The 15,073-nt window shown below is 35.3% G+C and overlaps 2 protein-coding genes across 2 annotated transcripts; both read right to left on the bottom strand.

The window, feature by feature from the left end:
• Nucleotides 1-52: 52 nt before the first annotated feature.
• Nucleotides 53-1,387, bottom strand: LOC147400401 (uncharacterized). Its single transcript, XM_086444583.1, has 3 exons — nt 1,040-1,387; nt 614-842; nt 53-369 (listed from the first exon to the last, which is right to left on the bottom strand). The coding sequence occupies exons 1-3, from the start codon at nt 1,385-1,387 to the stop codon at nt 53-55; spliced, it is 894 nt and encodes a 297-aa protein (XP_086300709.1).
• Nucleotides 1,388-1,576: 189 nt separating this feature from the next.
• Nucleotides 1,577-2,859, bottom strand: LOC147400400 (L10-interacting MYB domain-containing protein-like). The gene is made up of 2 exons (XM_086444514.1): nt 2,366-2,859; nt 1,577-2,276 (listed from the first exon to the last, which is right to left on the bottom strand). Exons 1-2 carry the CDS (start codon nt 2,717-2,719, stop codon nt 1,677-1,679), a joined length of 954 nt encoding a protein of 317 aa, XP_086300640.1. The 5' UTR covers nt 2,720-2,859; the 3' UTR covers nt 1,577-1,676.
• Nucleotides 2,860-15,073: the final 12,214 nt, after the last annotated feature.

Genomic DNA, 15,073 nt, shown 5'->3' with positions numbered 1-15,073 from the left:
TTTATCCAAAAATATAATTTATTCAGTTAATAGTAACTTTTAAATCATAAAATTATATAATTATATCACGTCGATCATAAGCTTCTTTTATAACTTCAGCTATGACTTCTCTCCTACGTTCCATTTCTCTATGTCTTTCACGTTGTGAACGTCTCGAAGGTCCAGGCTCATCTACACTCCTAGGAACGGCTTCATCTATATAATCTAATTCTTCGTATATAGCAAATTCAACATCTGTCAAAGCTTCATTTCGAATGAAATTGTGTAATCCCATGCAAGCAATAACGATATCCCTTTGAGTATCAATAGAGTATGTGTGCATGTCCCTAAGAATTGCCCATCTTGCCTTTAATACTCCAAAACACCTCTCTATAACATTACGCAATGAGGAATGAAGATGGTTAAATAACTCCTTCTTTTCCTTCTGCCATGCACCCCGTCGAAAATCTTGTAAATGGTAACAAACACCCCTATATGGTGTCATGTACCCATCCATCAATGGATAGTCAGAGTCAACCAAATAATATTTGCCTACAAATAAATAATAATTTCATTATTTTATATATATAACATATAATTGAATGTACTTTTAAGTAAAATTTTGAATACCAACCTGACGGAGGGTGAGGAAATCCCGAATTAGGATTATTTATGATTTTTAAGAACACGTTCGCGTCATTTGCTTGTCCCTCCCAACCAGCAACTACATATGTGAAGAACATATCGAAAGAGCATACAGCCATTACATTTTGTGTTATACCTTTTCGACCTAAATATCGAAGTTGATCTGCTATTGGAACTCGTGCCCCAATATGAGTACCGTCAATCACTCCCACACAATCCTTCATATAAAAAAAAATTATTTTAAAGATTAAACATTATAATTTTTTGAATTTAACTTTAAAATTACCTTAAAAAAAGGCCAAAATCTTCGATTTGTGCGAATTTGATGAGGGATCTCATCCAAAGAACGAGGCACAATGAGAATTTTGCACAATTCAAGGACAGCTTTCAAAATTCTATGAAAGTGTCTACTCACGGTTTCTTCAGAACGTTGAAATCGATCACCAACACTCCGCATGCCCTCATTTTGTCCCAATATCTTTAAGAACATTCCTAACGATACTTCCAAAGAAACGTTCATTGTTCTTTCAAGACCCACCTCTTCGTGTAAAGTATTGCATAATTTCTCAAATACATGTTTCTCCATTCGAAATTGTTCATGACATATTGCATTAGTCCCAGACAAAACATAATTCATATAGTTTTGTCCAGTAAAATTACAATTAGTCTTGGGTTGTCGAACTAATTTATTTTTACGAGCCGTACGATAATGATTTACTGCAGCAATACATATAATCTCATCGTCTGAATCTGAATAATCCATCTTGTTTCTGTTTACATTATTAATAAAAAAAATATCATTTATTATTTCATATTAACAATCATAAAAATATTAAAACAAACATTTTTAACAATTAAACCATAATCCATAATTCATAATTCATAAGACATAATCAACAATCCACAAACCAGAAATAAATAGAAACTTAATTCATATAAAATAAATCCAAACCATAATCCATGAAACAAATTTTCTTTTATTAACCATATAGTTCACAAAAAAAAAAAGGATTCATAAAAGACCGACCCATAAAAAAAAACTATGCTACCCTCTAGTGATCACCATGATAACGACGGTATTCAAAATCAATATACGATAGACGAGCATAATTTGTCGGCAAGTTATAGAAGGCATTCCTAAAATCTACACTCTCCACGAACTTGGCTACCACATAACAATATCGATCGCTACCTATAGGAATCTCATCCACTAATTCATTAAGAAGTGGCAAACATTCACCGGGAGTAAGTTTTTTTTGCTCTTTTGGAAGTTCATCCTTATGAATTTTTGATTGGAAAAGATCCACCAAACGACTGAATTCAACCTCGAATAAATCAGATTTTTTTCCCTTTTTACGTTTGGATCTAGAATCTCCACTTATTGACAACCTTCTCTGTGATGGTCTTGAACTTGGTGACTCATCAATATCATCATCAGGGTGAGTTGGGAGTATATTTTCTTGTGTCGCTGGAATATATTCAGGAGTATCATCATCATCATTATCATCATCAGCAATTGACTCATTCGTCATATTTGTCGTTGTAGAATATCGAACACGAGATCCGGTAGCTGTGGTACCACCAAATAACTTGTCTAACTCATCTCTGTGCTCCAATGCCTTATAACGAAACTTATTATCTCCAGAATGTTGCTATAAAAAAATGATAAATATTGTTAATAAATATTTATTAACATCTTTATAAATAAGTGAAATTAAATATATTAAAAAATATGTATTACCATTTCTCGTTCAATCCACCATTCATCGCTCATGATGATAGAATAGCCGTTCCAACCGATTCCAGTTACACTCATTAGATTGGACCAAGCCTTCCAATCTAATTTTGTTTTGTTCCAATGATTTTTGAATTGTTTTTGTTCGAATTTAAATCCTGTTTTTTTGAAAAATTCATTTCGAACAAACTTCCATCCTAACCTATCTAAAGTTGGCCCATTTCTATGACCTTGCGCGACTGCTTCAACACATAGCTCAACAAAGGTCTTGTGTAAATACGGACTCCAATTTGCTTTACCCTTGTCATTTTGTGTTGCAACTTGTTTGTCCTTGTTCATATTTGTTGTTTTAGAAGGCATCTTAAAATGAAAACAAACAAATATGTGAAAAAAAATTAAATAAATGTTTAAAAGAAAAAAAATTAATTATGTGTTAGAAAAAAACATAAATAAATTATGTGTTAGAGAAAAATTAATCACAACAAACTGATTCTGATAGGATTTAAAACCAATAGAAGAGACAAGATAATGTATGTCTAATGTAGGACTTGTATTACGTACTCTTAAGATTGTTTACAATTAGGATAAGGCTCAATTTAAATAAATTTATAAATTTTATAATTCTATCGAAATTTCGACAGTATCTCCTCTTAAAAATGGACGTATGAAATTTTCCTGATAAAAAAATACCTGCATAATACACAATCCAACATCCACGCAACAGTTCATATAAATATTATCAATTCAAGCACCCCAATATGTCATCAAAGCCTAAAACACGACCTCGAATGAACATGAGACTACTTCTAACATAAATTCATCCCAAAACATTAGAGGATTTCCAACATGAGCAAACCATGAAATTTTATCTTCAAAAGCCACAACGAAAAAAATCGAACACATCTGGGGATGAGAAAACTAGTAAAAAATAGATTCTATGATAACCCAATCCACCACAGACTACAATAGAAATTATAATTGCAAGAAATAAAAAAGACTTCAAGATTTTATACATCACCCATATATTTATAACAAAAAAAAGAAAAAAAAAGTTAATAATCTACATCACCCAAACATGCTAAGAAAATATTTATGTCTATACACAGAATGAATCTCAAATCCTCTTTAGTTCATTTGTTTCATTCTGTAACATTGGTACAGTTAAAACTCATAGGCACTCATAGGCCTAGATAAAATGAATAAAATTGGATGATATAAATTTGAACCTTGGATGGAGGGACAAAGCTCACAGATGGTCTTCCTCTACTGAAATTCTTTGACAATTGTTGAATTCAGTAGAGCCATAAAAAGGAATTTCAATAGAATGCCAACATGTTCATGTTACACCATGAATGGAGCTGGTATTGTTATCTGACATGCATGTTAGGTTCAAAGGTCATGGGAACCCAGCCTGGAAGTAAAAACAATGATATTTGGTGCAGATTGTAGGGATCCTCAAGCTCACGATAGACTCAGCAGAGAATTCATCAAGCATAAAAACAAATAAATTTTCAATCAGGATGCTGATTAGGAGTAGAACAAAAAAATATTCTGATACAAAGGTAACACAAATATGTGAACTCAGTACTAATGGATTGTTATAAGATATACAGAAACTTGAGCTTACGTTGTATGTGTCCACGAGGGCAATAAAGTTGTTTGGGAACGCCAAAGCATATGAGGTGAAAGCTACCAATTCGCTTTGATTAGTGTCACCAAAAATGCTTTGTAATGAAGTTGTCCATTGGAAAGCACGCACAAGTTCATCCAATTAATAAAAATTTTAAGTGGAGAGTTTTAAAAAACACAAGATGGATGAAATAATGCCATGCACATTACTAAAAAAGGTTTAAAATCTCTTTTTGATGCAATGTTTCAATCAGAAGAAAACTGAAATGGTCTCAACTAAAACATTCCAATACAACCTGTTCAATAATTTTATGGATTTAGTTTGTTAAGGTCTAATGAATTGGTTAACAATCCGAGACAAAGCTCTAGATTAAGATAATTGCAGGGTTGGTCTAGAACTCACCAAACATTCTTAGTTTTGGGCTGCACCCAATCACTGTAAGGTCAGTGATGTTTAATAATCTACAATTTTTATATTTTTTTATTATTTTACTTGTTAGTAAACCAAAATTAATAGAAAATTTAACTTTAGATATAATTAATCCGAGAAACAACTCAACTTAAATTTTTTAGACAAGACTTTGATGATGGTAGACACTTTTTTTTTTGGAACAAAATTCAACTTTCATTGTCTTGCGTGGAAAATTAGCAATCACCAATCAAATTGATTTTTGCTACTAATGTCCAAGAAATGGACCAAGATCCCAAAGTTAATAGGGCCCAAAAGTGGACTCATCAGATCGTGGACCCAAAACAATATGACCCAACAATTGAAACATTTTATATAAATCTCTTTGCATGAATTTAAATAATTAAAAATCTGTATTTCATTCTCTTTGTATAACTCTGCAAGCATCAAGACACTATTGAGAAGGTTGGAAGGAAAAAATTTCATCTTCACATAGGTGAAAGAGAGAACCATCTAAAGGAAAGAAAAACTAGCTATCATTAGGTAGAAACCAAAGCACCTAAAAGGGTGCAGAGGCTATATCCCTTAAGTAACCTACAGTAAATACAATATGACCACAAAAAAAATCATCTAAAAACCTGTTTAGCATCTCAAAGTTTGCCATGCAAGGATCAAGCTAGACATAACATTCTTTCCTAGATTATCCATATCTATCAACATGGAACACAAGGGATTCACAGTCAGACAGCCCTCAATTGAATAGAAGCAGATATCTGCACAAATTGTTTCTAGATATGAACAAAAAATACCAAGATTGAGTGAAAATTAGGAGCTGCAAATGATATTTATTGGAAAAAAATATGAGTGCTTACATTTAATGCAATATCATGTAACAACTTATCAATCAGTTGGTTAAATTATTTGTTAATATCTATCAATAAGATAAAAATGACCAACTATGATGAGTTTTACGATAGATTTATGGGTGGAAAGTATAATAAGCAATCCATATAGTTAAAGAAAATAAATAACAAAGAGGAATATAAAGATGTGTCTAATGGTCACCAACAACCTGAAGTTTGCTAAGCCAGGTCTGCACCAGGCAAACAAAATCTTCACAAGAGAGATTTCAATATCTCTCAATTTTTTACAAAACATAAAGTTTACCCTCTCTTTTGAGGTTTAGTCGAAAATTTCAAAGGGTTTCAAATGAGAGTTACCTCTCTCTGTCGAGGTTCAGTCGACAAATCAGTTATAGAAGAATATTGGATTCAATCCATTGAAGAACAAAGGGATACCTCTCTCTGTTGTGTTTTCAAAGGAGAACTTCAAAGTGGGATTAAAAAACCAGAAAAAGAATGTAAATGGTAACAGACGAGGGTTACCTCTCTCTGTCGAGGGTTTCAAGGATGAGAATGATCTCCACCGTTGAGAGTTTCGTTGAGGGTTTCCGTTGATGGAGAACCAGCCGTCGTAATCGCCGGAGGGAGAAGACAGTCGGAAGGAGAAGATAGTCGGAGGAAGAACACAGTCGGAGGGAGAGAGATCACTCTCGGCTCTGTCGAACGAGTTTCTCTCGATCTGCTTCACCATATAGTGTGGAGAAGACAGTCTTCTTCGATTTTACGTTTCGTTAATTTAGGATTAAAAAACGATAAAATAAAACGTGAGGGTAAAATTGGAAAGTTGCGAAAAAATTTGACGGGAATATTGTTCCCCGCAAAAACGAAATTGAGAAGTACCAATTTCGGTACTTCTCATAAAAATACTATTTTGACTCTTTTAAAAAGTATTTTTTCAAAGCATCAAATGTCCAAACGATAAAATAAGTGCTTCTGACTCCCTGTAAGAGTCAGAAGTACTTAGAGAAGTCAATCCAAACAGGCCCATAATTTTTACTTATTACATCTCAATGATTGAGAATGAGTAAAAGTTGGAGTTCCAATAAAATCTCTCCTTATTTTTTATGGGCGATGAAGGGGGGGGGTGGGGGTTTTACAATTTTATATGAGACTAATTATAATTGTAAACAATTATTGAAATTGTTTTAACGATTGCTATGATGTTTTACAATTGTAAACAACAATTGGAGTTTTCAAGTGAACTTCTAGAAAACATAACTTTTTTGGTGCTCCATGAAATGGGTGTTCTTTACATTAATAAAAAAAAGTAATGTTAATTAGAAGAAAAAACATATATTTTGCCAATAACAGGACTTAAGTTCCAATTCATTTCAAGTAAAATACCTAGATTCATGTTATACCCATTTTGAGTAAACCCATCCATTCCCACATAAAACAGATTACTACAACCTTTGTTGCCACTACATCTTCCAGTCTCTTCCATGCCAATTCCATGTCTTTCTCCAATCTCATTTTCCATCTAAGAAAAGGAATTGAAGTTTGATGTTACATAGTGAACAATGATTGTGAGTTTTACTTTTTGAACTACCTTTGAAGTCATTAACAGTAAACAGTGACAGATGTCTACACAAAAAGATCAATGTCCTTGTGTATATTGATGCACTTAGTACATGTTACACATTATCATATCCAAACCTGAGTCAAGCTCGATCAAAAATTGAAAATTAAATTATTACAGGCACTCAATTCAGACATTACTAGTACTCTACCCAGACAATAGCCAACATTACGATCTAGAAAAACAAGAAAGAAAAACATAGTAAACAGATTAGCATTTGTTTTCCTAAAATCCAAACACATGCTTAAGAATATAGTAAAACAGAAGCAACTAAGTAGAATTATTTTTTTAATTGTCTTTATTATCTCTTTACACCATTTTTGTTCCATACATTGGCATGTGGTGTTACATCACTTACTCATGTCATAAATCAATGACTTATGTAGAGGCGGAATCAAGTTTTACCTTATTCGACTTTGTTCTACTGATTTGAAGTAGTTCCTAAGTCCCTCCTGTAAGCATTGGTGTGGTACCTACCAATAATCCTCTGATGTCCAAATTAGAGTTTCAAAGAAAACAGTATTCTAGAAGAAAAAAATCCTCCCCTAGCTTTCATTCTCTGAGTGTCCTTCCATTTTCTTCCCAGGAAAAATATCATTTTTCCTCCATTGATTCTTCTATTTATAGGTTCTTCCTTCAAATCAAGGTTTCCCCTTTAATCGGGATTCGATTACGGTGAATCCCCTTATTGTAAGAATCCTAGATGGAATTTGAATCTCTGAGATTTAGTCCAAGATTCTTGGGAGATCTTTTTTGAGATCTCCAGACTTGATATGTGTAATCCAAAATTATGCAAATATTTGGATTAAGCCTGTCTTGTTAAGCTAGCCAGGTCACCCCTTATGTTATCCTGCCCTATCAATCAGACTAAATGTTAACTTGGTCTACCCTGTTGATGGGCAAGATTGGATTTACTGGCTCTCTCCATGTACTACTTACTTGGCTAGGACACTTGTACGGTCTAGATAACTTACCATTATTACTCTCTACATTGGTCCCTACTCAAGGAGATGTGAAGTTTCGTCAGCTTCTCGAGATATGTATATTTCTCCTGATTAGTTATCACTATCTCTCATCATTACTTATGTCGTTAATGTCTCAATGCATTAAATGTAACGTCGTTTCAACTTTTAAAACGGATGAGGCGAATCGTCTCTCATTTGTAATCCGATTCGTCCCACATTAACATCCTCACTAAATTTGAAGGCTGCGACGGTTAGGTTAGAAGAGGTTATCCTCCGCAAGCATACGTCCTCCTCATTGCCCTATTATAAATAAGGGATCCCCAATCACTTTCCATTTCTATTATTCTTCTACATTTGTGAATTCGTCTTTTGGTGCCTCTAAAGTCTTCCAGACCTTTAGCCATTTTTTTTACCTCTCTCGTTTAGAGGTAATTTTTTACTTTTCAATTTACTTTTTACTTTTTAATAGTTATCAACATTGTGGACACGTGATTTATTCATTTTTGAATATATCAACCACTTTGGAAAGATTTTGGAGTCGCCACCATTCATTTTAAAAAAATGGTGTGAATGGTCACCCAGATTGTATTTTTTGTAAAATATGTAATTTTTGACATTTTAGTGACTCTCGTACGTATATGGCTCATTTGGTCCAACTTTTGATTCAAGGTAAAGGGGTTCATTTTATGAAGTAGGGAAGATGTTAGGCACCCTACTCCATTCACCGTTGGTGGTAATCTCGAATTCGGTCCATTTTTGAAAATAAAAATAAAATAAAAAGAAATCGAAGAGATTCGATATGTGTCCTCAAGTTTGAGGAACTTTGATGTTGGTTCAAGCCATTAAGGGCACCCTTATTGAAAAAGGGGTTCTTCGATGACTCAAACCATTGTGATGTGTGTGCAAAAGTGTAAAGAAGGGGATGTAAGAAGAAAAGGAAAAATTGGAGGGGAGTGAGAGGGGTGATCATTGTCTAAAGTCAACCTTGTTCTTCTTAACCTTCTTTGACTTTCTTCAAAAAATTAGTCTCCTTTGAATTTCCTTGACTTGCTTGAGAGAGTTGAGAGTTGAGAGTTGAGAGTTGAGAGTTGAGAGAAAATTGAGAGTTGAGTATTGAAGGTTAAAAGTTGAGGTAAGCTGAGAGTTGAGATTAGAGGGATGAGTATGATAGTAAGAGAAAATGATTTTTCTTATGAGACTTGGGGGTGTCCTTTTTAGGAGATGAGGGGGATATTTATAGGGCTTAGAGGATACTTTAGGGATATAATTGGGTGAAATATTGAGAGAGTAGAGAATGGCATGAGTTTTGAAGGTAAAAGTATGAAATTTAGAGTTAGAATGAGGATAGTTGTGCAATGAAAGTAAATGGGTGATTTTTGACCCAAATGGTTTGGATCTTGCTCAACCCATTTGGGTATAGTATTTGGTGAGGTGAGATGATGGGTGTTTAACATGGTGGTTGTGATTGAATGGTGTTTGATTTAAGAGAATGGAGGGTGTAAGAGGGTGGTTGGGAGGGTGAGAGAGATGGTGACATGTGGCAAGATGTGTGGAGATTAGAGGTTTAGATAAATTGATGGAAAAAAATGAGTATTTAATTTGAGAAGAGGGGTGTAGGTTTAAGTTGTAGAGATGGGATTGTAGGTAATGATAGTGGTAGATTAGGGGAATGTGATGGTTGGTTAGTAGGGAGTGATGATGGTATGTTAAAGAAAGGTGTGGATTTATGTGATTTTTTAGAGAAAAAGTAAAGGAGTAGTTAATTTTTTAGAGAAAGGTGATGAGAGTTGGTGGTTTGATGAGGGAGGTGAGATGGGGTGATGACATTTATCATTTTTGATGAAAAAGTGATGATTGGTTTGGTGTGGGTGGTGGTTTGTGGGTTAGGGTTATGAGTTTGATATACATTGGATATGAGTTTGGACTTAATAGTGTTGGACTTGGGTTTTAGGAGGGTTTTTGGGTTTTAGGAATTGGCTGGGGTCATTTTGGATTAGATTTTTTATGGTGGGTAGGTTTTAGGGTTTAGGTAAAAATGAGGTTAAACTTAGGTTAGGGGAGGTGAGAGATTGATTTAAGAAAGCTAAAGGTTTATGGGCCTCAAGTAAGCTTAGAGTATTTTTTATTTGGGAGCGGAGCGGTAAAGGTTATGAGAGGTGGTGGGTATCCCAAGTCTCGTTTTTTAAATTTTATTCATTTTTTTAAGATTTTCTGAAATCATTTGATTGACCAAAATGCCACGTGTTGGCAAATCGGACTTTTTAGGCCCGTTGGTGAATTTTGTTGAAAATCGAGTATTTTTTATTTTGAGGGCGAAGTGGTGAAGGTGGGGATAGGTCAAGTCCTTTTTTATGGGTCCACTAGTCCTTTAGGGGATCTTAGGAGCCTTTGGTTCGATTAAAGCATCGCATTTCGATAAATTGGGCCTTTTAGGCCCGTCGACTAATATTATTTAAAATCTGGTATTTTTGGACCCTTTCGAATGGGGGCCTGTTCAAATTGGGGTGTCTACAGGTACCCTTCTTTGCATAAATTGCATGCAAATAATAGACTAAATCCCTATTTGTACAGGCCATAAACTTTGCGAAACACAACTTGAAGACACTAAGTGGGTTGATGATTTTGTAGAAAATAGTTACTCAAGCACGAGGTCTAACAGAGTTTTGCCTTATTATTCTTTGATCTCGATGGCATGGAGCTCGTTTGAGATCTTAGATTCGATGAACATTTGATGAGTTTTGAGTGTTTCTTCAGTCGATCTTTGGAAGTCAATACCCGAACCAATACCCTTGCAAGGTAGTGAAATGTTCCCTAAGTCTCAAACAAAAAAACCACAAGGCAATGATGATGTATGGTTTCTTCTTGACTTCTTGACTTCTTGACTTTTTTTCTTTTCCAACCTAAAATTCACTCTTCATTGCCTTCTTTTGTTGATCTTACTTTATTTCTACCATAAGTTAATCCTCTCAATTCATGCATTGTCCCTTGTAATGACACCTTTAATCCTTTCAACGGTGTAAGCAATAAGGTTGTTAATAGTTGCCACAAATCTAGGAGGGAGTTTTATTGTTGGAGTTGAATCAACCAAGATTTGAAGGCAATAGGGCTACATAGTCTGAGTCACCCCCATTTAAAATCACATTCATTGCAACAATATCAACAGGAGCATAAACTACGAACGAGCCTGTTGCATCAGTGCCACTCTCAGCATGTTGTTCTGGTTGCAATTTGGAGTATTTACTCGCAGTAGAGATACATAGTTACCAGGATCTTAGCCATTTAGACAACACCATTGTTAGAAAAGATATCCCACTCATCACAAGAATTCTCATTCCGGAGGAAATCAAAGACTCTCTTTGGTGGAACAGGAAGTCAAAAGGAAGTAATTGCACTTAGCACAATACTAGGAGGTCAGGCTGGGTCGTTTTTTCGACCACCGTGATCAAATGGAAGAGATAATAGTATCTCATAAGCGGATTGAGATGCTTTGGCTATGTTTTGAGAATGCGTTGAAGACCCAACTAGCTCAGCTCGAGTCTTTGAGGAGTGAGAAGTCTTCCATTTTGAGGGCTGCGATTGATGATCTGCGAGAGAGACTTGCTCAGGGTCCTTGTTTTGATACATTTGCGTCTTACCTGGTAAGTCGTGATGCTTCAGATGCTGAGGTGGTGATGATGGGGCTAGCTACCCGAATTTGTGTTTTGGAATATATAATTGATTGTTTCATTTATCGAGACGTGTGATTGGCGTCATTTTTTATTTTTATTTATTTATTTATTTTTATTAGTAAAAAATTTAATGTGAAGCTTTTTGAAATGAAAAGAAAATAGATTTTTTACTTACTTTGCCTCAGCTGTATCTATTGCTTTGAAAACATGAAGTTTGAATCAATCTTAGATTTTTCATCATCGGCCAAAATAGTAGTTTTGAAAATGTTTGAATTTTTGTGATTTGTCTTTGTCGAATAAATATTGAAGATGCAGAATATGAACACTTTGAAAAACCTTTGTTACTTCAATGATTTATGTGATTTTGCCAACTACTGAGGATATAAATGTCAGTAGTTCTTCGACTTTTTTTAGAGTCATCCCCAGTGTCCTAGTAATAGGTGAAAATCGATTGAGCGTGGGACTTAGGATTTCGAAATTTTTTGTCGTTCACAGTTTATACTCATGCGAGGCAGGAGTTATTTTTTTTATTTTTTATATTTTATATTTTTTTTGTTTTCCCTTATTGCCCCCTGACGCCAGTTACGGTTTTCACTAGACCCAATTTTCACATTTTTGCGCATCGACGTCCTTCTGGATTTTCATCGTGCCGGAAACTTTGATCTTGCCATAGTCTGATTTTTTTACTCATAGCACCCTTTCAGATCTTCACTATGCCCTTGCAAACTATGCTTGTATATTTTTGGATTTTTACATTACAATTCTTGTTTGGAGCCTCTGTGTCTTTGTGGCTTGGTGACTCAAGTTGAACTGCAAGATCAGCGACTATACTCTTAAAGTAGCGCTCTTTCTTGAGTGATCAATCTAGATTCTCCTCTCGAGTTTGCTGACGACTATTCATGGTTCGGCAACTCAAAAAAACCGCGAGATCGGCTACTATACACTTCGAGTACTCTTTTTTTTCAAATATCCGATCTGGACTCCCCTCTTGAGTCTTTCAACGACTAATAAGACTTGAGATCCGGATCAAGTTACAAGATCATTGGTGTTATTATTATCATTGTGAAGCCTTAGAACATTCCCTGATCCGAAAGGACTTTTAATGGGACGAAACGTTGGCTTAGGTTAAGGGTAGTGAAAATGATACAAAAAGTTTAAGATTTGGATCTATCTAGAATGGGTTAGATGTGGGATTTATCTATTTTTATTTCGAAAATGTGATATATGTCTCCTCCCAGCTTCTCTCGAACTTGTTTAGGCTGGAGATTTGAGTCGAGCTCAAGATCAAGTGTTCGATTTTTGACTTTTTTGTATTTTTTTATATTTTTTGCCGTTTACAATTTATCCTCATGCTGGCTAGGAGTAACTTGATGCTTTGTTTTTCTGATTTTTTTTTTTGAAATGTTGACTTACCTCAATCTTAAGTTAAGAAATGAACTTGATGGCTCAAAAGGGTTGACTAAGGTTGATAGTTAGTTTAGGATAACAAAGATGGCATTTCGTCATCTTAGGGTCAGATCTTAAGCGTAATATTTCTTAATGGTATTAGCATTGATCAGTTGAGGGAAAACTTGTCTGTCCATTTCTGTAAGGATTAGAGTTCCTCCCATCATTATCTTCTACACAATAAATGGTCCCTTGTAATTTGGTCTGAATTTTCCCCTAGTATCTTCTTGTATCGGTAAAATCTTTTTCAAGACAAGGTCTCATGGTGAGAAATTTTGAGGTTTGACCTTCTTATTATAAGCACGTGTGATTCGTCGTTGGTAAATTTGCCCATGGTAGATAGCTGCAAGTCATTTCTCCTCTATCAGATTCAACTGGTTGAACCGAGCCTGAACCCATTCTATTTCATCCAACTCTACTTTTTTTAAGATCCGGAGGGAGGGAATCTCAACCTCAACGGGTAAGACTACTTCCATTTCATATAGTAACGAGTACGGAGTTGCCCTAGTTGAGGTTCGAAATGAAGTCTGATAGGCGTGAAGGGCGAAAGGCAACATGTCGTGCCAATCCTTGTAAGTGACTACCATCTTCTTGATGATTCTTTTGATGTTTTTGTTGGCAACCTCAACTACTTCGTTCATTTTGGGCCTATAAGGTACAGAGTTATGATGGGTAATCTAAAATTCTTCGCACATCTTGATCATGTCCTTATTCTTGAAGTTCTTGGTATTGTCAGCCACTAATCCGTTGGGAAGTCCATAACGACAGATGATGTTGTTCTTGACGAACTTTAAGACATTACATTTCGTGACGTTGGCATAAGATGCTACTTCTACCCACTTGGTAAAGTAATCGATAGCGACTAGGATAAAACGGTGCCCATTTGAAGCTTTCGGGGAGATCTATCCAATAACGTACATGCACCAAAGTGAGAAAAGCTAAGGAGTAGTCATGTTGTGCAATTCTGAAGGTAGAGCGTTGATCTTATTGGCATAGATTTGGTAGAGATGGCATTTACGAACGTGCTGATAGCAATCGCTTTCAATTATTGTCTAATAATATCTCATTCTCATGATCTTCTTAGCTAGCATGTGACCATTCATGTGGGGTCTGCAAACTCCACCATGTATGGTCTTGATCAATCGTTTGTCCTCTATTTCTGTGATACAACGGAGAAGAACCTCACGATGCGATTTTTTGAATAAAGTCTCATTATTTAGGAAGAATTGACCCGCCAATCTCTATATGGTTTTTCGTTTATTTGTTGTCACATCTGATGGGAGGGTTCGATCTTTTAAGTATGCCTTGATGTCTGAATACCATGATTTCTTCTCAAGTTCTGTTATATCTAGTGGTAAACAGTAAGCTGGTTCATCTTGGATGCCAATTTTGATAGAATCGATAACTAGGTCTTCTAAGATACTAATCATAGAAGAAAGCATGGCTAGTGCATCTACAAACTGATTTTTAGTTCATGGCATGTAAGTGAATGAGATCTTGATGAAGTTCAAGTTCAATTCTTCAAGGTATTCATGATAAGGGACCAATCTTTGTTCTCGAGTCTTCCATTCTCCGATTATCTGATAGACTACTAGACTTGAATCCCCGAATACATCGATTTCGTCTACTTCCAAGTCAATTGCTGCTTTTAACCCTGCAATGCATGCTTCATATTCTGCCTCATTATTGGAAATTGGAATTTCAATCTGATAACAATTGGCATATGGGATCCATCCGGCTTGATCAAGACTGCCCCTATTCCGTTTTCTTTCTGGTTTGCAACTCCATTGAAGTACATTTTTCAGCCTTGCTATTCATCATTGTCCTCAACTTCGATTAATAAAATGGCTTCATCTGGAAAATTTATCTTTAATGCTCATAATCAGGTAAGGATGCTCAGCTAAGTGGTCGGCAATGGCTTGCCCATTGATGACTTTTTGAGTGACATAAGTGATGTCGAACTCAGATCACAATAATTACCATTCGAGCGATAAGCATGGTTGAGTACCTGAAGAGGTAATGGCGCAGTCATTGAGATGCCCAAACCAGTGCACAACAAGTCTTCTCGAGTGCCGAATACTTTGCCTCATTGTCGATGAATTTCTTACTGAGATAA

Source organism: Akebia trifoliata, chromosome 6 (genome assembly GCF_017979445.1).
Source record: "Akebia trifoliata isolate Shusen 1 chromosome 6, ASM1797944v1, whole genome shotgun sequence".
Taxonomy (NCBI): Eukaryota; Viridiplantae; Streptophyta; class Magnoliopsida; order Ranunculales; family Lardizabalaceae; genus Akebia; species Akebia trifoliata.
This window is presented reverse-complemented; position numbering and strand designations above follow the sequence as displayed.

Bases quoted from the DNA above. Each gene is read 5' to 3' on its own strand.
- LOC147400401 (XM_086444583.1), bottom strand. From the start codon at position 1,387: ATGGATTATTCAGATTCAGACGATGAGATTATATGTATTGCTGCAGTA. The intron at 843-1,039 runs GTGAGTAGACAC...TTTTATATGAAG, and splicing joins TTCAACGTTCTGAAGAAACC to GATTGTGTGGGAGTGATTGA. The intron at 370-613 runs GTTGGTATTCAA...GTAATGTTATAG, and splicing joins ATTTCCTCACCCTCCGTCAG to AGAGGTGTTTTGGAGTATTA.
- LOC147400400 (XM_086444514.1), bottom strand. From the start codon at position 2,719: ATGCCTTCTAAAACAACAAATATGAACAAGGACAAACAAGTTGCAACA. The intron at 2,277-2,365 runs GTAATACATATT...ATTTTTTTATAG, and splicing joins GGTGGATTGAACGAGAAATG to CAACATTCTGGAGATAATAA.